Source organism: Gymnoscopelus microlampas (genome assembly GCF_963454915.1).
Source record: "Gymnoscopelus microlampas genome assembly, chromosome: 16".
In the NCBI taxonomy this organism is placed as follows: Eukaryota; Metazoa; Chordata; class Actinopteri; order Myctophiformes; family Myctophidae; genus Gymnoscopelus; species Gymnoscopelus microlampas.
The window spans coordinates 885001-910961 of NC_139953.1; the positions used below are offsets into that span (position 1 = coordinate 885001).

Consider the following 25961-nt stretch of genomic DNA (forward strand, 5'->3'; position numbering starts at 1 on the left):
TAACCGGTGGTTCTCAAATATTTACATGTCATGGACCCCCAAGTTAATATGTATGCTAATTTATCCCTATAAGCCCCATCTGAAAATGTTTTGTGCGAGCTGGAGGCAGATTTGTGTTGTTAGAATGTTTAAAAAATCTTCCAAATCTTCCAAATTGTATTACATGATTTTAAAAATAAATAGCAGATCTACAAGCTCACAACGGTTTAATTAAAGTGCTTATAATGGCCTAAGTGCCAGTTGCTTCTTTTGGGCTTGTTTTCCTAGACCTGGTTGCTTATTTCTCTCACAACATCTGGCAACGCTGATGCAAGCTCAACTGCCGTCTCTCGTCTAAGATAACATCTGCGGTGTCGCATCGCCTTGACAACTTACTGTTCTGTCTGGAAGCGGATCACGTAATAAATGCTCTCATGTGTAATGAGAATAAAGAAGTTTACAAGGTTTAACCCCATTACCAAATAAAAGGCTAATAAAACGTGGAAAGGATATTATAAGCATTTTCTAATGAACATTGCGCACCTTAAAGATGATGTTGAAAATAAATCCAGGGCATACAAGCTTCTATCCGATTATGGACCAGAGCTTATTGATTAAATTAGTTCATTTTGGATATCACTGTCCTACGTCGGAATGGGGAATGGTTCTGGACACAGCTTTCATCCACTTTATTTTTCCTCATCAGATGGTAATATTTATTAGGCTGTTGTGTGTGGCGTTCATGTGATCAATATACAGTAGCCTACAGTAGGCTTTACAAATTAATACCGCGACACGGACACTGATGCAGTCAGTCCCTCCGCAGTTTCATTAAGGCATCATAGCCTATTTTCATTATTACGTGACACTTTGGCTGAGATGGCCCGCTGGCAAACACACACCTAATAATTCAGCTGCGACTCATATAGCCTAGAAAATAAATAAAAAGCGGTGGAATCTACATCATGTCTATATTATGCATAGGGTACAAGCAATATATCGTTTGACATTTATTTTTATTTTTTTATATATATGTGATGACAAATGTTGGGCACATATATATTTTATTTGAGGTTTGCCACTGTTGTAATTGATTTTGGCATGAAGAATAAAGCAGATAAAGACATACGCACATTTCAGCCCTGGTACGCCAGCCTCGGGGCTGACCTGAGAACGTGCGCACCTGACGCACAAAACACAGACCAAAAAATCTTTATGCATCAGGTGGAAATGTACGACTTGTCCTAAATGCCGGTACGTACAAAATATGGTCGCAAATCCCTTTATGAATCAGGGCCAATGTCTTAGGAATGCGACAAAAACTAAAATAAATCCATGAAATCAAGGCTTCATGGGGTGTGTAATTGATAGAAAATAAGTAATTTTTTGGGTGAACTCCTCCTTTAATGGGTTAGAAGCTGATGTTTTGAGAGTTTCGCTGAACGTGAAAGCGCGTGCGTCGCTTTATCGAAAGGATACGTGGCGTTCCCTCCGTCCTGCACACCAGGTAGAGGCAGGCGGCGATGATGTGGGCCATCTTCCTCCCTCTGGTCAGATGTTTGCTGACCACCATCTTGAAGAAGTTGAAGGCCGTGTCCAGGCAGTGCTGGTTCAACTGCAGCTGGCTGCCCAGCTGCTGAATCTGACGCCTCCCTGGAACGCAAGACACAAACACACATCCTATGTAAGCACACCAGTGGTGGAGAAAGTACTCGCATGTTTTACTTATGTAAAAGTATCAATACTGCAGTATAGAAATACTCTGTTACGAGTAAAAGTCCGGAATTAAACATTTTACTTGAGTAAAAGTACTAAAGTATTGGCATCAAAATGTACTTAAAGTACCAAAAGTAAAGGTACTGTTTATGCAGAATGTCCCATTCCACAAGGTCTCATTATGTATAAAATGTGTAAAAATCTTTTGAAAATAGCCGATCTACAAGCTTGTAGATCTGCTATTTTCAAATGGCCAAAATGTATATAGGCCTGAAGTGGTTAATGTACGTTGTGTAATAATAATCCAAATCTACAAAGTAACTAGTAACTAAAGTTTTCAAATAAAGGTAGTAGAGTAAAAGTGCAATATATAGATCCCAGATGTAGTGGAGTAGAAGTAAAAGTATTGGAAATTGGAAATACTCAAGTAAAGTATATATAAATACCTCAAAATTGTACTTAAGTACAGTACTTGAGTAAATGTACTTAGTTACTTTCCACCACTGCTGGCGTGGTTGAAGGGCAGACTGGTAGTCGTTAAATCTGTGCAGATTGGTCAATCTGTCGCGGGCGAGATTCAAAACAACGGCCTTGAGCTTTCCCTCTCTTTTTCACCCCAAACTAGTCCAGTGGTGTAAAGTAACTAAGTACATTTACTCAAGTACTGTACTTAAGTAACATTTTGAGGTACTTTTACTTTACTGGAGTATTTCCAATTGTCTATACTTTTACTTCTACTCCATTACATCTCAGAGGCAAATATTGTACTTTCAATCCACAACAATTTGAAAACTTTAGTTACTAGTTACTTTGCAGATATAAATTATTACATTATAAAACATACATTAACCACTTTAGCCCTATTTTATACCTAGGCTATTTGACAATAGCAGATCTACAAGCACACAACGCGGATGCGACGCGTTGTGTGCTTGTAGATCTGCTATTTTCAAACGTTTTAGTACTTTTAGTTTTGGCACTTTAAGTACATTTTGATATCAATACTTTTGTACTTTTACTCAAGTCAATTTTGAATTCCAGACTTTTACTTGTACCAAAATACTTCTAAATTGCAGCATTACTACTTTTACTTAAGTAAAACATTTGAGTACTTTTTACACCACTGTCAAAGTCCTTATAGACCTCCAGGCTAAATGTTCTCATTGTTTAGCTACATGCAAGTGAGTTGTACTTCTTTCACAGACTTGAACTCGGAAAAGATAAGGCAGGGCTCGTCCGGGATTTGAACCCGGGACCTCCCGCACCCGAAGCGAGAATCATACCCCTAGACCAACGAGCCACGTTATTCCAATCATTTTCAGTCTGTGACGGCTGTTTGTAGTCATGCTCTAGTTCTTTGTTCTCTCATTTCTTTGCTTCCGTTTAGTTTTCTCCTTTTAGTTTTAGTTTTTGATGAATCATGTTGATGTACTGGTTGGTAGGATATTTGATGATTTTAATGGTAGAAAGGGGCAGGTATAAATAAGATTTATCTTCTAACTGCTCCTTTTCATTTATGGAATATGTAAAAAAAAGAAAAAGAAAAAAATATTAATGTTATCATGTAAACCATAATTGAAATAAATGAAATGTGAAATGAAATGTTTTTTGCACATGTGACTTTCTTGAAGAGGTCAGTGATAAATGGTGCGTTTATATAGCGCTTTTATCCAAAGCGCTTTACATAGATCATTGATTTTGACAACAATTTTGATTCAGTTTTAGTCATAGTCTTTTGAATCAAATTCCATTTAGTTTTACTCATATTTTAGTCTTCTGAAATGTTTTAGTTTTAGTTTTAGTGTTAGTCGACTCAATATCATAAGATTTTAGTCGACTAAATCTGCAGTTGATTTAGTCGACTAAAATGTATTTTGCCGGTACCTTGATGGCATCGTAATGCCTGATGCACCTGAAAGTAGACGATCTACACCTGAAAGTAGACGATCTACACCTGAAAGTAAACGATCTACAATCCACAAGCTTGTAGATCTTGTGCTATTTTCAGAGTGCAACACCCGAGCGCAACCAAACATAAAATGACTTGTCTTGACTAGTTCTACTGGATCTCTTCTTTACTATTCCCTCCCCATAACATTTTAGTCTAGTTTTTATTTGTTGACGAAATTGTCAATATAGTCTCAGTTTTAATCATCATAGCTAGTTTTTATTTCGTTTTCGTCAGTGAAAAAAGGTAGTCGACAAACATTTTCCGTCGACAAAATCAACACTGACATAGATTGTGCGTTTCGTTCACCCATTCTCACACACACACACGGCGGAGGAAATGCAAGGCACCAACCTGCTCATCGGGAGCAATAGGCTCTATGCACAGCAGCCATATTGGGAATGAATTGGGCCCCTTCCTTACTTCCTTCACAGGTGTTACCAATGATACTAATTAAGGCTCTGTTCCATTTAGTGTGGCATAGTGGTTGTCTTATTTTCAAGGACCCCCATAACTCTGAGAGTGTACAAATGGAACCAAATGGATTTGGTTCCATTTGTACACTCTCAGAGTTACACACCCACCGTAAGGGGCCATTTGGGAACCAAAATGGAGTGTTTCTAGTGAGCCAACATGCACAATGTCAGCACCCTGACCAGAATGGAACAGAGCCTTCATTAGTATCATTGGTAACACCTGTGAAGGAAGTAAGAAGAGGCCCAATGTCTTTCCAAAATGGCTGCTGTGCATAGAGCCTATTAGGGGTTCAGCATCCTCGCTCAAGGACGCTTCGACACTAACTCAGGGGGAGCCCGGGATTGAACTGGGAACTCTCGCAGTTCCCGTCGGGCCACTATACCGGCCACTCTACCCCTGAGCCACGGAAATAGAGTGAAGCAGTATTTCATGGAGATAGCATATTAGCTTTAAACAATCAGTCTGAATAATTAAATGTTGTTTGGAGTGTGGGCACAAGTCCCACTTTGTCTTTGCCAATAATTGCTCGTCCGGTGTGTGCGTGTGTGTGTGCGTGTGTGTGTGCGTGCGTGCGTGCGTGCGTGCGTGCGTGTGTGTGCCGTGTCTGTTAGTAGTGGTTAAGGCAATGAGCTTGTAAGGCACTGCGGTCTCCCTGCGCAGGTTAGAATCCTGCCGACAACGTGCGACATGTCTAAACTGTGAAGGTGTATTTATCAGGCCGTATTCAACTTACTGCATGCATACTTTTCTTGAAGAATATTTGACATGAGATGAATTGCAAACTCGTTCTCGGATCAATTAGATAACGTTCAAGACTGCAGAATGTATGACGAGAGCATTTTTCCAACCCAGGAGGGCTAGATCTAGATAAAACCCAGAATCTCTCACACAGTAGGCGAGACTCATACCCCTAGACCAACGATCCTTATCTCTGCTATCATCTTTACTGTGACAAAGCTGTTTGATGCACTCGTGGCTTTCTTAAAGATGAGTCAGAGATGTAAGGGTCAATAGGGTCAATTTAACCAGTCACATTCTGAAGATTGAAACGGTGCGTGGGGTGTGGGTTCAAATCCCACTTGCTCTTTGCTAAAAAAAAAATGCTTGTCTAGTGCACACTGGCTGAGTGGTTAAGCTGATTGACTAGAAATCCTTTGGGGTCGTCCCGTGCACATTTGAGTCCTGAGACCATGTCAACATGTACGTTAACTATTTATGCAGGTGTGTGTGTGTGTGTGTGTGTGTGTGTGTGTGTGTGTGTGTGTGTGTGTGTGTGTGTGTGTGTGTGTGTGTGTGTACCATTCTGTAATGTCTGGGTTCGTGACTCTTTCCCGATGCTGCTGTAGAAACCAGTTCCTAAAGCTGGAGTCTTCACTGGACCTGATGGACAGACAGACAGACAGACAGACAGACAGACAGACAGACAGACAGACAGACAGACAGACAGACAGAGAGAGACAGAGATGAGAAAACAAAATGAGTAACATTTCTACTGAATACACACACACACACACACACACGTTCAGCTGTCATCAGACCCAGTGGTGGAAAAAGTACTCACATTTTTTTGTATCAATAATACTAGTAAAAGTATCGATACTACAATGTAGAGATACTCTGTTAAAAAAAATGTACCTGAGTAAAAGTATAAAAGTATTGGTATCAAAATGTACATAAAGTACCAAAAGAAAAAATACTTTGTGCAGAATGTCCCATTTCAAGTTTTCAAATGTATACAAATCTTTTGAAAATAGCCTATCTACAAGCTTGTAGATCTGCTATTTTCAAATGGCCGAAACGTGTATAGGGCTGAAGTGGTTAATGTATGTTTTGTAATAATAAGCAAAATCTACAAAGTAACTAGTAACTCAAGTTTTCAAATACTTGAAGTGGAGTAAAAGTGCAATATTTGCCTCTGAGATGTAGTGGAGTAGAAGTAAAAGTACAGAAAATTGGATATACTCCAGTAAAGTAAAAAAAATACCTCAAAATTGTACTTAAGTACAGTACTTGAGTAGATGTACTTAGTTACTTTACACCACTGATGATCACACCCTCAAATCACTCACAGCTTGGACCTGGTTGGTTTCCACAACAACCAGTCAGTCAGCAGGTGAAATCAGAACAGCTTGGGAGCTTTGACTCTGTCAGCCAGGTTGCATGTTAGAGCTGGTCCAGGATCAGTGATACTGTTTGACTTGATATAGACGGTCAGTGTTGATGTTTGAGCTGGTCTAGGGCCAGCGTTAATGTTAGCACTTGGTTTCAGAATGACTTTAACTCTGGCTGTTTGCCTCAGGTGAGTTCAGTGCTGTTTTTACTTGGTCCTAAAGGACCCTCCGCATGGCTGTGAGAGTGTACAAGAGTGGAGGAAAAAGTACTCACATTTCTTACTTAAAAGTTACTTAAAAAAAATGTACTTGAGTAAAAGTACAAAAGTATTGACATCAAAATATACTTAATGTACCAAAAGTAAAAGCACTAAAATGTTTGAAAACACCAGATCTACAACAACGCGTCGTCATTTGTTGTGAGCTTGTAGATCTGCTGTTTTCAAATAGCATAGGTATAAAATAGGGCTAAAGTGGTTAATGTATGTTTTATAATGTAATGATTTATATCTGCAAAGTAACTAGTAACTAAAGTTTTCAAATAATTGTAGTGGAGTAAAAGTGCAATATTTGCCTCTGAGATGTAGTGGAGTAAAAGTACTGAAAATTAGAAATACTCCAGTAAAGTAAAAACACCTCAAAATTGTAATTAAGTACAGTACTTGAGTAAATGTACTTAGTTACTTTCTACCACTGGTTTGTATATTTTCAATGCACAGATTTATGTCTTTTTTTTATATTATACTGTTAAGACTGATAAGTTCTTAGTTTATGATCCTAGATTACTATTTCTATGCATTTGATGTATTACCTTGTGTTGACCTTGCTTACTGTAATTCGCTCTGGATTAAGAGCATCTGCTTAATGCCTAAATTGTAAATTGCCCCTGGACCACCATTTGAGAACCAGTGATTTAGTGTGAATATAGCTTTAGTCTTCCAGTAGATCTCCTGTATTGAGTAACAAAGCAGTGACATTTAAAACCTGTTTGCAGTCTGTGGATCGTGTCTGCTGGACAACCAAACACACAAACACACACAGGTAAAGTATTGGTTCTTTTTTTGTTTGCTTTTTGCTGATGTTATTATTGCCCGTCAGTCACTGATCTGGAATCTGATCCTTGTACTCCTTAACTAGGGGTGTGTGAAAAAAATCAATTCATACTCGAATCACGACGATTCAGAATCGATTCTCATTTTCCAAAAATCAAAGAAATATATATATATATATATATATATATATATATATATATATATATATATATATATATATATATATATATATGATTTTTTCAGTATTTTTGTATAATTAAAGTTTTGAGAAGTGGCAAGTTCTGGGCTGAATCAGGATTCTTTTTTTTTTAATCGGGGGGGGGGGGTCTATTTTGAATCGAAAATCGAGAAATCTGAAAAAAACAGAATCGTGACCCCAATAAATCGAATCGTGAGATAGCAGAAGATTCACAGCCCTATAGGGCCATTCACGTGTTTCATGTGTTTTACCGCTATGGTGCAACGTGCCAATCACGTGTTTCACGTGTTTTTGAAAAAAATAGTAATAAAAAATTGTTCAGAAGCCAAGATATCATTATCTGAAGATTTGCAGCTCCATCCACTCCTTGTTTAAAAGAGTAGTTCATCCAAAAAATGAGTTATTTTCTATCAATTGCATTCCTAAGCTAATAATTTGATTCCCGTCTCCTACCGACTAGTGTATCCGGTAGGAGACACAAAGTAGATTCTTTGTGTCTCCTACCGGAAATACACACGTCATCAAATTGTTGGCTTAGGAATGCGACAAAAACAAAAATAAATCCATGAATTCAAGGCTTCATGGGGTGTGCAATTGATATAAAATATAAGTAATTTTTTGGGTGAACTCCTCCTTTAACTTATAACTTATTACTATAACTTATAACTTATAACTCGCTCCCAAAGCACTTTTTTTTTACTTTGAATTTTTTTTTTTTTTATCGCACTGGCCAGAAATAGCCAGAAATAATTCGGGCACTCAATGAGTTAAGACCGGATGCATCTCTGTCATTTTTAGATTTCTTTGGCTATTCAAAAATAGCAGATCTACAAGCTCATAGCGCGGCACCGAGTGCCACGCTACGAGCTTGTAGATCTGCTATTTTTGAAAAATCGTGAAAAATGTGTGCAAATCTTTGAATATATATCTATTTTTAAAGCAAACATTTGTAACTCAAATCTTTGCTTCTGGGAGGGTCCCTGGAACAACATATTTTCCGCGGCCAAATACCTATCATTTTGTTAATCACTGTTGGAGTCAATGTTCTTTACAGCACTGGTTCTCTTTTTTGAGACCCCCAAATTGATATGTATTTGCCAGCGGGATAACCATCTGAAACCAGTGGCGTTTGGTGGATTCTAACGTTGACCGGGCCAGAACCGGGCCAGGGGGGGGGGGGGAACCGGTTTGACGGCTAAACTGGTGTCCTAATGGCCACTCATTAACAACTCGGCCGAATGCAAATGAGCCCCATTTGAAAACAAAGGCGACTTTCTGTGGTCGGCTACAACAGAATAGGGTGAGGGGCTGCTAATGTTGATTTTTAGCCCCTACACAGGGGCAAGCTGGGTCTACAGACCGGGCCATGGCCTCGTTGGCCCCAATGACGATACGCCCCTGTCTGAAACGGTTTTGTGCCCAGGGACCCCAGAAGAGAAGATTTTATGTTCTGAAATATTTTCAGAAATAGCAGATCTACAAGCTCGCAGAGCGGCACGAAGTGACGCGCTGCGAGCTTGTAGATCTGCTATTTTTGAATAGCCCATAGCGTCATGAATGGAGAAAGTCGTTAAAATTACTGTGATGATTGTGATGCTATGTTAACCACCTTTGCCCTCCCAAGGACCCTGGGGGTCCCTGGACCCCACTTTGAGAACCAATGCTTTACAGAGTCCCTCCCACTGCTTCCCACAGGTCTCCCTCAGGTCATCGTCCAATCAGAATGCAGAGATCGTTATCTGTGGGTTCACGTGCGGTCGCCTGGCGCTCCGCCTCGCTACGAGGCCGTAGGTTTGTAGATCAGCTCACCTTAAAGGAGAATTGCGGACCATGTTTTTCTTACCTTTTATAGGATGTTATTATGCCCTAAGACGAGTGGTACAGTAGAAAAAAATCATAAGTCCACCGCAGCTAAAAACCAGAGCGGACTGTCCATGCTCTAGATCGCATATTTCTATCGCATATATATATATATATATACATATATATATATATATATATGTGTGTGTGTGTGTGTGTGTATATATATATATATATATATATATATATATATATATATATATATATATATATATATATATATATATATATATATATATATATATATATATATGTGTATATATATATGTGTATATATATATATATATATATATATATGTGTATATATATATATATATATATATATATATATATATGTGTGTATATATATATATATATATATATATATATGTGTATATATATATATATATATATATATATATATATATATATATATATATATATATATATATATATATATATATATGTGTATGTATATATATAAAATTGCGATAAAAATATGCGATCTAGAGCATGGACAGTCCGCTCTGGTTTTTAGCTGCGGTGGACTCGGGATGGAATTATGACATTTTTCTACTATACCACTCGTTATAGAATATAATAACATCATATAAAGGTAAGAAAAACGTGGTCCGCAATTCTCCTTTAACCCATTAAGACCGGGAATGCATCTGTGTCATTTTTTGATTTCTTTGGCGATTCAAAAATAGCCTGTCTACAAGCTTGCAATGGGTTGTGAGCTTGCAGATCTGCTATTTTAGGTGAAGAGATATGGTGTGTGTGGGGGGGGGGGGGGGGGGTTGGGGGGGTCCCTGTTTCATATCTCTCTCAGCTAAGGGGTCCTAGGCCCTGAAACAGACCCCCCCCTGTGTTATGAAGCAGGATGAATCCCCCTAAAATAAGACTGTGTTCCTCTCCAGATGGTGAAGGGGTCCATGTCCTGTCGGATCAGAGGGCCTCTCAGTGTGGCTACACCCTCAGCACCTTCAGCATGGATGGATTCTACACCATGAGAGCATCCTTCTACTCCTGCTACACCCACAACCAGGTTACACACACCAGTGGTGGAAAAACTCATTTTTTTACTTAAAGGACGACTTCACCCATTTTCAACCTATCTTCATATAATTGGTCCTCACTAATACTCATGATAAAATGGTACCATTTTTTTCTACTCGGTCTGTGTCTCAGAGGAGGGCCGTCTACCAGTGACATCATCAATGGGGAATCCAAGCTAATAGAAACTGCTGGCTTTCTATTTTGAAAAAATGTGAAATCTTGTTGGAAAAAAAAATCATGCCTAACGATGATGTCACTGGTAGACGGGTTTCTGGACTGTCCACAGTCCTCCTATGAGACACAGACCAAGTAGGAAAAAATGGTACCATTTTATCATGAGTATTAGTGAGGACCAATTATATGAAGATAGGTTGAAAATGGGTGAAGTCGTCCTTTAAGTGAAAGTATCAATACTGCAATGTAGAAATACTCTGTTGAAAGTAGAAGTCCGGAATTCAAAATTGACCTGAGTAAAAGTACAAAAGTATTGGTATAAAAATGTACTTAAAGTACCAAAAGTAGAAAGTACTCATTATGCAGAATTTCCCCATTTCACACGTTTTGAAATGTATAAAAATCTTTAGAAAATAGTAGATCTACAAGCTCACAATGCATCGCATTGTGAGCTTGTAGATCGGCTATTTTCAAATGGCCGAAATGTATATAGGGCTGAAGTGGGTAATGTATGTTTTGTAATAATCAAAATCTAGTAACTAAAGTTTTCAAGAGTAGAAGTAAAAGTATTGGAAATGCTCAAGTAAAGTACAAATACCTGTGTGTGTGTGTGTGTGTGTGTGTGTGTGTGTGTGTGTGTGTGTGTGTGTGTGTGTGTGTGTGTGTGTGTGTGTGTGTGTGTGTGTGTGTGTGTGTGTGTGTGTGTGTGTGTGTGTGTGTGTGTGTGTGTGTGTGTGTGTGTGTGTGTGTTTTTCATTCCCTGCAGAACGATGAGATGTTTACATTCAATCTACACATCATGGGGATGGACGGGGCAGGTGTGTGGTCTGGCCACAGTGTGACTCAGAGCTGCGCTGTGACACTGCCCTGGTCACACAGAGAACTCCTCTGCGACGAGACATTTATGGAGGTGACAAAACTGTCACCTATTCCCTTCTAACTGACCTGCTAACAGTGACATGCATGAATACAAATGATAAATCATATTTAATGTTACAATAGGCTCTATTCACAGCAGCCATATTATGAAGACATTCACAGGTGTTACCAATGATACTAATGAAGGCTCTGTTCCATTCTGGTCAAACAGAGTCAGGGTGCTGATATTGTGCATGTTGGCTCACTGGAAACACTCTGTTACACCAGTGGGTCTACAGTTGGGGTCCAGGGACCCTCATGGGCTTCCAAATGGCCCCTTACAGGTGTGTAACTCTGAGAGTGTACAAATGGAACCAAATCCATTTGGTTCCATTTGTACACTCTGAGTTATGGGGGTCGTGGAAACCACTGTGCTAGACTAAATGGAACAGAACCTTCATTAGTATCATTGGTAACACCTGTGAAAGAAGTGATAACATGGCTGCTGTGCATAAAGCCTATTCAACAATGAGCCTTTTTCCCCCAACTTAAATGACTTCTGATTTGGCTGGTATGATGGCATGTACCTGATTGCATAGATATAGAAACCTAGACACCTCATTGGCCTCTGCAGTTCAGGGGAAGCCGCAGGGGAAGCTGCCACTCAAAGTGACTACTGGCCAATCACAGTGCGTTGACTACTGGCCAATTACAGCGCGTCTTTTCCAGGACTTGTCAGAATCTAGTTGTCCCCCCCATAGACATATAAAGGTAGACGCCTCCTTCGGCTCTGAGGCATTGGTATCTCGGGCGCCATTTTAGCGTAGGAATGCTTCCCTGAAGCTTCGGCGTGTGTCACAGAAAGGGGGCGTTCGGTAGGCCAATCAGAGCCAGGTAGGGGCGGGTCTTTTTGTAACCCAGCTCTTAACCCTTTAAAAGGCAGCAGCTGCGCAGCATCTAGACCAGGGGTGCACATAACTGGTGCGCAGGTGCGCATGCGCACCCAAAATAAAAAATGCGCACCACATCAGACGACGCGAGGCGCTTTTGCGTACCAACAGCTGGGACAGGAATTTCCAAGCTTTTATTTTTTAGCAAAACTAAAAAATAAAAGCTTGGAGGTCGAGGCTAGGAATTTACTTCCTGAAGCCACACTCACACAATCACTCTAAAGCACCCGTCGGCCCCATGTACAGCCATTAGGCGCAGCGGTAGAGGACGCATGCTGCACGTGATTGTATGAGTGTTGACTCGCCTTGCATCGCCTCGCATTGCCTCGCTGCGTGCACGCAGCCAGCAGCGGCTGTTAGAGGCACTCGTCACCGATGATGAACGCACCGTAACGGTGCAAAATATGCCATTAACGTCCCAATCTGGCGGATAAAATCAGCGCAGCAGCACAGGGCACCAACCTTGGGGGCTTTACCTAACAGTGTGAGGAAAAAAAAACGGCGAAAAATCGGCGGAATTTAGAAGCAGATCGTCCTTTTTTTCTTGGCAAACGTGGCAAACTCCACACTCTGGATTTGTGCAATAATAAATCGTCTTTTACTGCAGTTTAAACAGGTTCCTAGAGACATGGTCTTTCAGAGATGATAGCTCTGTTCTGACCTGAATAGCTAACATTAAGGATGTTGGATAAAGGCAATTCTGCAATGTGGCCAGCATATTTCATGTAGTCTGTCAGTGAATGGAAACAAAAATATTTTGTGACTATTACTGTTACTTGAAAGTATTTTGGTATGAAAATATGCAATTTAGATGTAACCAAATATAGGCCTACGCCTACTGGATCCATAACTCCATGTCTCGTATTTGTGACAAACTTAACCGCTTGAAAATAGGTTGCAAATTCAGGGAGTTGTGATGATTTTAATTGTGGAGAGACCGTCTGCTTCAATGGACATAAATGCATTAGAACAGTGGTTTTCAACCTTTTTCATATCAAGGTCCATTTATTTATTTGGCATTTGAGCCACGGAACACCGTTTGATGAGCTTTAGCCTCTCACACCCAAAACTTAGAATATATGTTGTTATCGTTCGATAAGATGCAAAAAAAATGTCAAAATAACAATTCTTTACGTTCTCTAATTGTGTACCTGTATAGTAAGTAATGCAGATGTTTAACAATTTGACTCTTGAGAGTGTGAAATGTTATACTCAAGATTTAAAGATCTATAAGGGTCCATTTGGTTATCAACTCCATCATTTAGCTGGGGACCACCTGGAACCCCCTCAAGGACCACTGGTGGTCCCCGGACCACTGGTTGAGAACCATTGCACTGACAAGTCCCGGAAAAGACGAACTGTGACCAAATGCCCCCCCCCCCCCCCCCACCTGCCTCTGATTGGCCTACCGAACGCCCCCCCCTTCTGTAAGTTTCCCGCTAGCCCTGCGGAAGCGGAAGCGCGCCCGAGATACAGACGCTTCAGACCCGGAGGAGGCGTCTACCTTTAAGGCAGGTACACATTGCAGGACCTTAAAGTGCTCGGGGGGTCATCTGATCGTTAAGCATAACATACTGAGGGGGTTTATTTCTTGAAATCGGCTGTCATAATGTCGTTGTGGTTTTCACAACACAATTGATCCCCCACAAGGGCTGACACACTGTAGGATAGTTCACTAGGATGCCATCTCCAGAGTCAGACCCAATACATACATTTGTGTTTATTCCAATTCATTTTAATCAACGTATCCCGTGATATGCCTATCTCCCTCTCCCTCTCTCGCACGTCAAGTGCGCTGAAACAGTTGCCATGTCCGCTTATTATAAGCGACTTTGGGATTGTTTTTCTGTAAAGTTGCTTGAAAGTGTAGTTGCTTTTTTTGGCCTTGTTTCCTAATATTGTTTGAATCAGTTGTTCTCAAACATTTGGCAAGGACCCCCAAATTAATAATAATAATTAATTGTCCGCAGAGGCGCAGACCTCCCCCTTCTGAAAATATGTTGTGCCATAGACCCCATACAAGATCTGTGTGGATTTGGCAAATATTCCACAATTTTCATCGCAGCTGAAAATAGCTGCGATGCGTTGTGAGCTTGTAGATTGGCTATTTTAAAATATCCAATGTATTTGTAAATAGGTTTAAACTTTAAAGTGCTCAAGTGGCCTTTTCTTGGGCTTGTTTTCATAGACGTGGTTGCTTATTTCTCTCGCAACATCTGGCAACGCTGTACACACACACACACACACACACACACACACACACACACACACACACACACACACACACACACACACACACACAGAGAGAGAGCTCTCGCTCTCTCTCTCTCTCTCTCTCTGTACAATTCCTCTAAAATAAACAGCCCACCAGGCTCGCTCACTTTGTCACTTTGTTTTATAATGTTAACTTATTACAGGACTGGACGGTAATATTGCGGTAGGGACTGTTTGTTGTGGTCAGATCCAGCGACGCTCCCCTAGCCACGGTTGCTGTAATGTGCTCTCATTGACTGTAGCGTGGATCTCCTCGCAGACCGTTTCATACTGTATGATACTGTCCGATCTCCTCTCTGCGACAGGGCCGAATATCTAACAGTTTAGTTATCTGAAAACGGTCGGAAAGCCGTCGCAGAGCGGAGAATCGCGGCCACATCGTGTCGCGGAGCCTTTCACACACAGCGAGCATTATCTCGCCGATCAAAGGCCGATCTGCGTCAGATCGGGAGGTTTTGTCGGCGAGCGCCAAAAAAGGTCGGCGACAGCAATATCGGACCTAATGTCCTGCAGTGTGTACCTGGCCTTATGTCTATGCCTGATTGTACCTGACCTGTCTCTGATTGGTTGCTGTGAGGTCAGTACCCGTGTCTGGTTGGTTGATGTGTGCGGTATGTACCCGTCTGTGATTGGTTGATGTGTCTAGGTGAGTGTGAGCAGAGAAACACACTGTGGACCTGAACAGGGAAGCTCCAAGGTGGCGTGGCAGAATACTTACACTCTGGTAAACTCTCTCTCGGTGTGTCTTTGTCTCTCGCTCTGCCTGTCTCTCTCTATCTCTCTCTATGTATGTACAGTATGTGTGTAGATAGGCCTGTCACAATGATTACATAATCGCCTAATCGCGTTTATTTGAGATAGTTGCAATTATTTTGCATAATTGTTTCCATGCAGAACAACTTATTTCCATGTTAAAAAATGCCATGTTTGGAGTCATTTTAACATCTACTCTCTTGTGTGCACCCCAGACACTTTTTAAGTTTCTTGATTCAGTATTTAGTAGGGGTGTGCCGATATATCGTCCCGCGATATATCGCGATACGTTTTCGTGACGATATGTATCGCTTCGGCGTTTAAAAAAATAATAATGAAAAAATAAATCATCTTTTTGCAATAATAATAATTCAAAACATCTTTTTGCAATAATAATTCAAAAACAGAAGTATTTGTTCGCATTAGCTTTTCCCCCCCTTTATATTTTCATAAGCTTTTTTTCCCCCCTATATATTTTCATAATAAAAAAGTGCCATATATCGTATCGATATCGTGAGCCCAATATCATGTATCGTATCCTGAAATCGGCACACCACTAGTATTTATATATTTGATGTTCATTGTATCAGACACACCGCCTTCCTGTGTACAATTGTAATTTCACACTCCATTTTAACAATTTTATATTAATTGCAAACACCCATACTTGGTTCCGGTGACTGATATTGTCCTTCTAATGCGTGAGGAGGCAGTGTTTTTCTTTTTTTTTTTTGAGGAAATAAAAAAATACATATATATAATAACACAAAAACAATGAAAGAAATGAAAAGGTTATTGGAAAAACATGGCCCCCACACGTATTAGACGGACAATATCAGTCAACAGAACCAAGGACGGGTGTTTCCAATGAATCTAACATGGTTAAAATGGAGTTTGAAGTTACGATGGGTTTGTATAGACGAATCCACGGAGCGCTGCCCTGCGCGCAGCCATTGCTGCGGTGTCAACGCTCCGCGGACGCGACACCGCAGCAATGGCCGCACGTCTGTGGATTCGTCTATAGGAGGACGTGTCTGATAAAATGAATGTCAAAAATCTAAATACTGACTTAAGCAGCTTAAAAACTGTCTGGGGTGAAGCACAAAAGCCTGAGTAGTGCCTAGAGTTAAAATGACCCCAAATATGTTTGAAAGTGAAATATCCCTTTATCCCATTAAGACCAGGAACGCATCTGTGTAACCACTTTATCCAGATTTTATACTTTGGCAATTGAAAAATAAAATCTTGATTTTTTTTTTTGTTGCAAATCTTTGAATATATATATATATATTCTTTTTTAAGCAACCATTTGTAACGCAAATCTTTGCTTCTGGGGGCTCCCTGGAACAAAATGTTGAGATGGGGGGGTCCGTGGCCAAACAAGTTTTAGCACCACTGATATAGAAACGTCAGTTTTTCAGAAAAACTGTGGGATTTAGAAGACATTTGTAGAATCCCCCAGAAGCAAAGATTTGAGTTACAAATGTTTGCACAAATGTTCACGATTTTTCAAAAATAGCAGATCTACAAGCTCGTGGCGCGGCACTCGGTGCCGCGCCACGAGCTTGTAGATCTGCTATTTTTGAATAGCCCAAAGAAATCTGAAAATGACACGGATGTGTTCCTTAATGGAATAAAGGAGAAGCTTTTCTTAAAAATATCTCCATATGAATGGTGATCATGAATGAAATGGTTGTGTGTTCAGGCTCAGAAGACAGCGCAGTCAGCCTGGCAGCTGCTGTTTTCTAGTGCGGATGAGGACATGGCTGAAGCTGTGGTGATGTCACTGGCCGAAGCACACGGTCTGGGATACACACTGACCGCTGGCTTCAACCGAGTGCTGTTGAGAGCCCCCTACAGGCAGCCTCATGCACTGCTGACGACGGTGGGTACAACGCATCGCACGTAGGGATGAGACCAGGGCCTGGAATTTCATCATTTTATTATGGGCAAGGCCACTTGGCCTTTTGGTGTTGTCAGTTGTTTGAGGGCACAAAAGCCAAATACCGGGGCAGGAAGGCCATCAAACAAAATGAAAATGTATATTTAAAGGGGATACCACTCATTTTCAACATGTCTTAAAATAAAGGAGAGTGCCGGTCATTTTAGGTTGTATGTTTAATGTGTCGCTAATCACTCACCAACATACAAAGGAACGTTGAATATTTCCAAATCTGCCCCTGTTGTCCATTCTGCAGACCCCTTGCAGCGGCATAGTGTAAGAGTGAAAATCGTCTATTTTAACCGATGAAAAGTTGTTGTTTTTTCTACTACTACTCATCGTGGAGTCTCATGATACTCAAACATGCGCTGAATGTCCCGCATGAGCTACCGTTCGTGCAGAACGACATGACGCTGGTTGCTTGTTTCTCTCACAGAACCTGGCGTGTGCCAGATTTTGTGAGAGAAACAAGCAACCAGCTCTCCTTTAATACACCTTAGAGCTGTTGTGTGGAAATAAGAAAAAAGTCCCCCCCCCCCCCCCCCTTCTATGTTGCCTAGAACCGGAGAATTGATTGTTGGGGTCATGTGATCAGTGACATACGTACGATGTTATTCTTTACTCCGCCATCTGTTCCTTTTAATGAAAGGAACAGAGCATGGTCTTGTGCTAGGCGCTCTGGAGACTGAGCTCACTGGGCCCGCTTTCGCCAAATTAGAAACGGATGCACCTCTGCTCTTAGAAAGTCTAAATCAAACTATTTTTAAAATGTAATTACGTGTAATTAAATTTCCTGTAAAATCCTGTAAAATTCTGGAAAGCAGAAAAAATTCCCTCAATAACAACTCCTCCTCTACTCTACCTCCTCAAATCAATGGCAACAACGGTTTAATCTCAGACCCCCTGGATGTTTGCAGGACTTGTGTGGACGATTGGCCCTCGCAAGGGTACACACGTGTTGATGTAGCAAAGACATGTTCTGTCTTCTAGTGCAGTGGTTCTCAAAACATGTTCATGTCAAGGATCCCCAAATTGACACTTATTAGCCTGCGGACCCCCAGTAAAGATATGCCAAGGACCTGCATAAGAGAAGATTTTTACGGCTCTAGCAGTGATTTTTAAACCATTTTAATTTGTGTTAATATAGCACCGCAATAATCTTAACCACCTTAACCTTTTACACTTTGGCTATTCAAAAATAGCAGATCTACAAACTCATAGCGCGGCACTCGGTGCCGCGCTATGAGCTTGTAGATCTGCTATTTTTGAAAAAACATTTCTGCAAACCTTTTTGAATATTTTTTCTTTTTTAAGCAAACATTTCTAACTCAAATGTTTGCTTCAGGGGGGTCCCTGGAACAAAATATTTTGAGATTGGGGGGGTCCGCGGCCAAATACATACCATTTTGGGGGTCCATGACATGAAAACGTTTGAGAACCACTGTCTTATAGGACATGTACATAGGTTGATCGCAAGAGAAAAAAAAAAGAAGCAGCTAAACGGCTTGCAAAATTCTGTGCAATCTCTTCTACTATCGGTAGCCGCCAAGTATGGCGAAGACGCTGTTACTTGTACCCCTGAAGGGTGTGGGGGTATTTGTCCAATTTGCTGACTGTACATTTTTTACAGCACCTTGTAATATTTGTGTCCTTGTATTGTATCTCTTATGTAGACATACATAAATGATTACGTGTGTGTGTGTGTGTGTGTGTTCAGGTGGACGGCGTTCCTGTGGAGGTGCTTCATGGAACTGTGTTCTTCAGACACAAACTGACCGTGGTCATGATAGACGTGTCTATGGCCTGTACACTCAGTATGTATGTTTGTCTGTCTACTCGGTAGGTCTGTCTGTCCACTCAGTAGGCATGCAACGATTCACTCAACTCACGATACGAATCACGATATTAGGTTCACAATACGATTTTTCTCACTCTTCAATAGCAAATGATCATGTCAGTGACATCACTGACGAATCCTTGGTATCTTTATAACCAGCTTCGAACATAATGGCGTACGTCCGTGCTACTTCCGGGTTGCATGACAGTGACATCACTGTCGAATCCTTGGTATCTTGAGCCTAGCCTTTCAATGTGGTGTTTTCCAGCAGCGTCACTACACGCTGTATATGTAGATTTTTTCACGCTTGCGCTAATGAAACACTAAACGGGATTATTATTTCATGTCAACATTCAAGTACAACTATCAGAAGATGTAACTCAGGTAAAGTAATGCGTCACTCAGTTTTCCACCTGTCCAAATGTTTCTTCTCGCTATTTTTCACATCGCGATTCATTTTTTATTAAATCGATTTAAATCGTCACCCGTTTGAATCGCTTTAAACCGATTTATGGTAAATCGTTACATGCAGTATGTCTGTCATAAAAGAAAATACAAAGCACTGACCATTAAGTCAACAGGAAGTAATGTCATATTATTACAATCTTAGTGTTTTGATTATTTGGGAGCCCGCTTTCAATATCCTCATTCCTCACAGCTCATTGGTTTGTGAATTGCTGTTCTAAACCAGAGGCTCTCAACCTTTTCAGGACGCGACCCCCCAAAATAATCATATTTGAACTGGGGACCGCCCACCCTGACAAGCACTTGGAATTGTATGCATTACATTTAGTTTGATTCGGTTCCACAGATAAATATTGTGAATTTTGCCCCCAAAATGTTGCCTCTTTCTGATATTATTTGCCAATTTGGCCAATATTTCACCAGTTTTTATGAATTGGTATAGTTTGTTGAGTATTTTTTGTATTAAAAAGGTATTAAACCCACAAGTTGAGAAACACTGTTCTAAACGGTGACAGCGTTGTTGTGTGGTTGTAGACCCTGGGTCATTTGACGGCGTGGCGGTGCTGTTGGACACGCCCATTGTCCTGAGTCCTCTGCTGGGGAGCGGGGCGGCGTTCCGCAGTAACTCTGTGGGTGTCGGAACGGAGGGACAACTCCTGGACCCCAGCACCGCGCAAGCTAGAGGCTACGCCCTGGAATACCACGGCCCGCTGGTCCGGGTCCGAGTGCCGTTTGGCGCCGAGGGCGGCTACCGGAGGGTAAGACGTTCTGCTTTACAGACAGTTGTTTACCTCTAATGCATCGATGCATTAGGTACAGCGGTTCTTAAACTCTTTCATGTCAAGGACCCCCAAAATGATTATTTATGTATTTGGCCGTGGGCCCCCATCTCAAAATATTTTGTTCCAGGGACCCCCAGAAGCAAAGATTTGAGTTACAAATGTTCGCTTTAAAATATATTTAAAGGTTTGCGCGAATTTTCAAGATTTAGAAAATGGCAGATCTACAAGCTCATAGCGCGGCACAGCTTATATATCTGCTATTTTTGAAAAGCCAAAGTATAAAAGGTTAAAGTGGTTAAAATTATTGTGATGCTATATTAACACATGTAGCTGGGGACCCCCTGGAACCCCCCCAAGGACCCCTGGGTGTCATTACGTGCATTACGTCGAATGATCTCAGGCTGAATTGTATGTAGTAAAAAACTAAACAAAACAAAAAAACACTCTCTTGGGATCAACGATTCTAGTCTCTCTCTCAGTTGTCCTACTGTCTGTCTCTTCTACACTGTCTTTTTCTCAGCTTTCCTACTGTCTGTCTCTCCTTCACTGTCTCTCTCAGCTGCCTTACTGTCTGTCTCTCCTACACGGTCTCTCTCAGCTTTCCTACTGTCTGTCTCTCCTACACTGTCTTTTTCTCAGCTGTCCTACTGCCTGTCTCTCCTACACTGTCTCTCTCAGCTTTCCTACTGTCTGTCTCTCCTACACTGTCTCTCTATGCTGTCCTACTGCCTGTCTCTCCTGCACTGTCTCTCTCCCAGCTGTCCTACTGTCTGTCTCTCCTACACTGTCTCTCTGCCAGCTGTCCTACTGTCTGTCTCTCCTGCACTGTCTCTCTCAGCTTTCCTACTGTCTGTCTCTCCTACACTGTCTCTCTCTGCTGTCCTACTGCCTGTCTCTCCTGCACTGTCTCTCTCCCAGCTGTCCTACTGTCTGTCTCTCCTACACTGTCTCTCTCCCAGCTGTCCTACTGTCTGTCTCTCCTACACTGTCTCTCTCCCAGCTGTCCTACTGTCTGTCTCTCTCCCAGCTGTCCTACTGTCTGTCTCTCCTGCACTGTCTCTCACCCAGCTGTCCTACTGTCTGTCTCTCCTACACTGTCTCTCCCAGCTGTCCTACAGTCTGTCTCTCCTGCGCTCTCTCTCAGCTGTCCTACTATCTGTCTCTCCTGCATTGTCTCTCTCAGCTGTACTACGGTCTGTCTCTTCTAACTGTCTCTCTCAGCTGTCCTACTGTCTGTCTCATCTAACTGTCTCTCTCAGCTGTCCTACTGTCTCTCTCTCCTGCATTGTCTCTCTCAACTGAGCGGCTGGTCTCTGAAGAGACAGAGCACTGGTCAACATATTCAACATGTTTTCGATCATTGGCTGTCCTTTAAGCCAATGGGGAGACATCCATGGTATACATGACGTGTCATGTATAACCAGCTATACCAGCTCTTTTTTACAGTAATACATGGTGGTAGAAGGTGAATACAGACATGTATTCTTCATGTTCTACAGAGTGCGGTGGTAGAGGGTGAATACAGGGAGATGTACGTCATCTTCCTCTTCTACGAACACGTCTTCTCTGCGCTGTATGAAGGCGACGTTGCCGTGGAAACCCGACACCGCCTCCTGAGGGTGATTGACACGCCGCCGCGCAGCCGGCGGCCAATCACCACCGACCGTAAGTCCAACCGACTACTGCTCAATTCATTAGACCTCATTAGACCTGAAGAAGCATCTGTGTCACTTTTTCATTTGAGCTAAAAAAAAAGCATTGTTTTACACTTTGGCTATTCAAAAAATAGCAGATCTACAAGCTCATAGCGCGGCACCGAGTGCCGCTCTACGAGCTTGTAGATCTGCTATTTTTGAAAAATCGTGAAAATGTGTGCAAATCTTTCAATATATATTGTTTTAAAGCGAACATTTTTAACTCGAATCTATCTATCTGGAACATATATTTTTAGATGGGGGTCCGTGGCCAAATGTCATTTTGGGTGGTCCTTGACATGGAAAAAAGAACCACTGATATTATGGCAACATAAGTCAAAGTCAAAAAACTGTTGAATCCCCGAGAAGCAAAGATTTGAGTTACAAATGTTCGCTTTTGTAACTCAAATCTCAAGATTTCCCAAAAAAAATACGATTTATGAACAGATGCGTTACAGGTCTTAATGGGTTAATAAAATTGGCAATTTTCAAAAGATGTTTATACATTTTGAAAACTTCTGAAATGGGACATTCTGCGTATGAGTACTTTTCCTTTTGGTAATTGGAAGTTTATGTTGATGCCAATACTTTTTGTACCTTTTATTCAAGCACATTTTTTTAAATCGGGCCCTTTCGCCATTTCTACATGTGGTATTTATACTTTTACTTGAGTAAAAAAATTGACTACTTCTTCCATCACCGGTTCTCCAGTGGTGGAAAAAGATCTCAAATGTTTAACTTAAAAGTATCAATACTGCAATGTTTAGAAGTACTCTACATGGCAGATCTACAAGCTCACAACGCGTCTTGTAAATCTGCAAATTGTAGTGGAGTAAAAGTACAATATTTGCCTTTGAGATGAAGTGGAGTAGAAGTAGAAGTGTAGACAATTGGAAAAACTCCAGTAAAGTAAAAGTACCTAAACATTTAGTTACTTAGTTACTTTACACCACTGGGTATTTATACTTTTACTTCTTCCTTCCACCACCACCACGTTTTTTTTCAGAGACGGTGACAGAGGAACACGTGTTCACGGTGCTCCTGGGGAACGTGCCTCATGACGTGGGCGTGGCGCGGCTCGACATCAACGGACAGACTCTGTCCGCGGGAGAGACGGAGCGACTCGTGGCGGTCCGGGTGGCTCAGGTCGACGGCAGCCAGGAATACACTCTGACCGTCCCCTTCACCCACCCGCTGGTGTCCAGGACGGTGAGCCACGAGTGGAAGATTTGTGCAAATCTTTGAATAAATAAATAAATATATATACTGTGTGTGTATATATATATATATATACTAGAGTTTCGGGGGGCTACGCCCCCCTCAACCCCAGCCGCGCACGGGGCCCAGCGTGGCCGTGTGTATATTGGGGGACCCAAATCGCCGGAGTGAAACTGTGGAAAAGTATTTTTTGAAAAAGGAAAAAATGTGAAGAAATAATATTTGTTATGTTTCAGGGGGTCCACAGGGGGTCCGCGGACCCCCTGATGGTCCACTGACCCCCTGTGGAGTGTTGGGACGCGCGGGGACACCCCTGGAACATTGGGGACCATTTCGGTGTTTTTTTTTTTTTCATGAAGGTGGTTGCTTGTTTCTGGCGCAGGCTGTGCAAACCTGGCAACCCAGCGCATGCTGCCGCACGTTTAAGTGGCGTAGCGTCATGAGGGTCAGTGGGGCCGTGGCTCGGTCAGTGAAGACCCTGTAGTGCGGATGATATGTGGCATAGAGGGGCAGATTGTAAATCCACAGAGGAAACATCCGTGGGCTACCATTGGTTCAGCGATGTGTGCGGTCGCCCTGCGGCCCCTCCTCCTCCACCAATGTGCAGTATTGAGAGCCCTGACGTCACAACAATTGGAGCGATGGGCACTGCACTGTGGTTGGTTAGGGTACACCTAGGGCACAGGTAGAACCCAGTTAAAGCCTGCATGGGCAAACCCAGTTAGGACCCGCCTTGGTCCCACATAAACATGGCTAGTTGGGGCCCACCTAAGGGCCAGGTAGAAGCTACTTATAGCCTGCATGGGCATCGCAGTTGGGACTGAAGTGGATGCCGCTGACATTGCTGACATGGGGTCCATATGGTTTAGCCCACCTTGAAACCATATGGGAACTACGCTGGCATGCTGGCTGTAATGCAAACGCTGCATCATACCTGCAGTGTGTAGTTTGATGTTGTGTGTGTAGCAGATATACCTGCAGTGTGTAGATCAATGTCCATAGGAAAGTCAATGCCCAGCAGTTTTTTTTTTCCCCAGCAGAGTTTCTAGTGTCTCTGTGTCTCTCTGGAAGAGGTTGCACATGAACTCTGCAGCCGCACTGAGGCGCTCCAACACAAACACTCTGACATTAAGCTGCTTCACACAACAAACATCAGCACCACGCTGCTGTTTGTCCAAAAGACACAATATCTCCTCTCCCACCGACGTCATGTGTTCATTTATCGACAGCCGTACAGACTCCTTTTGACACATGTTACGTCGTTTATCCAGCTCTCACTGACTCTCCACATCGGGCTGTTATTTTGCTGCGATCAAGTCAACGATGTGAGAGATTAGCTATCACAGACGGACGGACAGGGGGTGAAACATAGTCTTGCGCCATGCCTTTCGGCCTGGCGGAGACAATAAAAAACCGAAAGTAAAGGAAATGGCCATTTCTGCAACAGAAGTAGTCAATAAACTATGCTATGAAAACATGGGGCACATTGGCAAAGAATGTAAGAAAGAGGCAATGATGTAGAAAATAGCCGATCTCCAAGCCTACAAAGCCTGTCAACGTGAGGCGTTTGGAGCTTGTAGATCGGCTATTTTCACAATATTTACTTGTGGAAGGGAGTCAAACAGAATGGGGGGGTCCCAGATCAAGTACGTGTATTTGGGGGGGGGGGGGGGGGGGGGGGCGGCGTGAAAGGGTTGATAAACACTGCTCTAATCGGAGCGAAATTATCTGAAATTACTACATGACCATAATGCAGCCTAACATGCGTTGCACGGGGCGGTCCTGCCATTACGTTAGTTACTGTAGTTGCTGTGGAGCTACATAGTTCTCCAGAAGACACACACAAACATACACCATCTACAATGGACGAACTGAGCAGCAATATAGACATTCACCACACGAACGTGCATTGTTGACAAAGTGATTGCACAGGCGCTGCAGGCATGACAACCAGGTTAGCGTTAGCGACATGGCAGCTATCACAGCGCCCTGTCCGTCGTGCTGCAACTGCCTGTGATGGCTACAGCAGTAACAGCAAGCTGTCTGCGATGCCATTGTCTGGAGACTGGTCTTAGCGTGACACGACCAATGAGAGTGAGCGCTGTAGTTGTTGCTAAGATACGGTGGCGTCTCTGCCCCATAGCTTGTAGATCTCTCACACATGATTGGCGTAGGCTGCGTTGCCAGGTCTGACTTTGTGTCTAAGCAATGGTCGGCTTATTTTTGCGCGCCTTTGGGCTCGTTTGCATTGTGCGCACGGCAGCGCTTGTTTAGCGTACGTCAGCGCGACGTGGCAACGGATGTGGCAACGTGAAAGGTGATTGGCTGGTGAAAAGAAACACCCGACGTTACACCAGAAATGGTGCCTGGAGAAAATGGTGACCAAAAAAAAAGTTTGGAAAAAAAGGAAAAAACCCCCGCAGCGGCTGCCTGCTGTTGTGGTGATGAGGTCGTGCGCACGGTAAACGGTACGAAGCTGCCTCCCCTTCCGTTTTGTCCGACATTTGGTGAGTAGAATTAATTATGTTGCGCGGTGGAAAAGGTGTATTGAGCAGTGAGATGTCCCCTACGCGAGGCGTAAATTCAGCGCGGCCGGCGTGGCGAGTCAGTTGGCGACATGTGGTCTGGCGGTGC

General features: G+C 42.3%; 1 protein-coding gene across 3 annotated transcripts in view; it reads right to left on the bottom strand.

Annotated features, from left to right (window-relative positions):
• Positions 1–25961, bottom strand: part of brf1b (BRF1 general transcription factor IIIB subunit b) — a 66834-nt gene that overhangs the window by 25242 nt on the left and 15631 nt on the right. For all 3 annotated transcript variants that reach the window (XM_084082438.1, XM_084082440.1, XM_084082439.1), the window contains 2 exons: positions 5420–5500; positions 1459–1632 (listed from right to left, as the gene is read on the bottom strand). In XM_084082438.1, coding sequence (XP_083938564.1) covers positions 1459–1632; positions 5420–5500 — 255 coding nt within the window. The remainder of the gene's footprint in view (positions 1–1458; positions 1633–5419; positions 5501–25961) is intronic.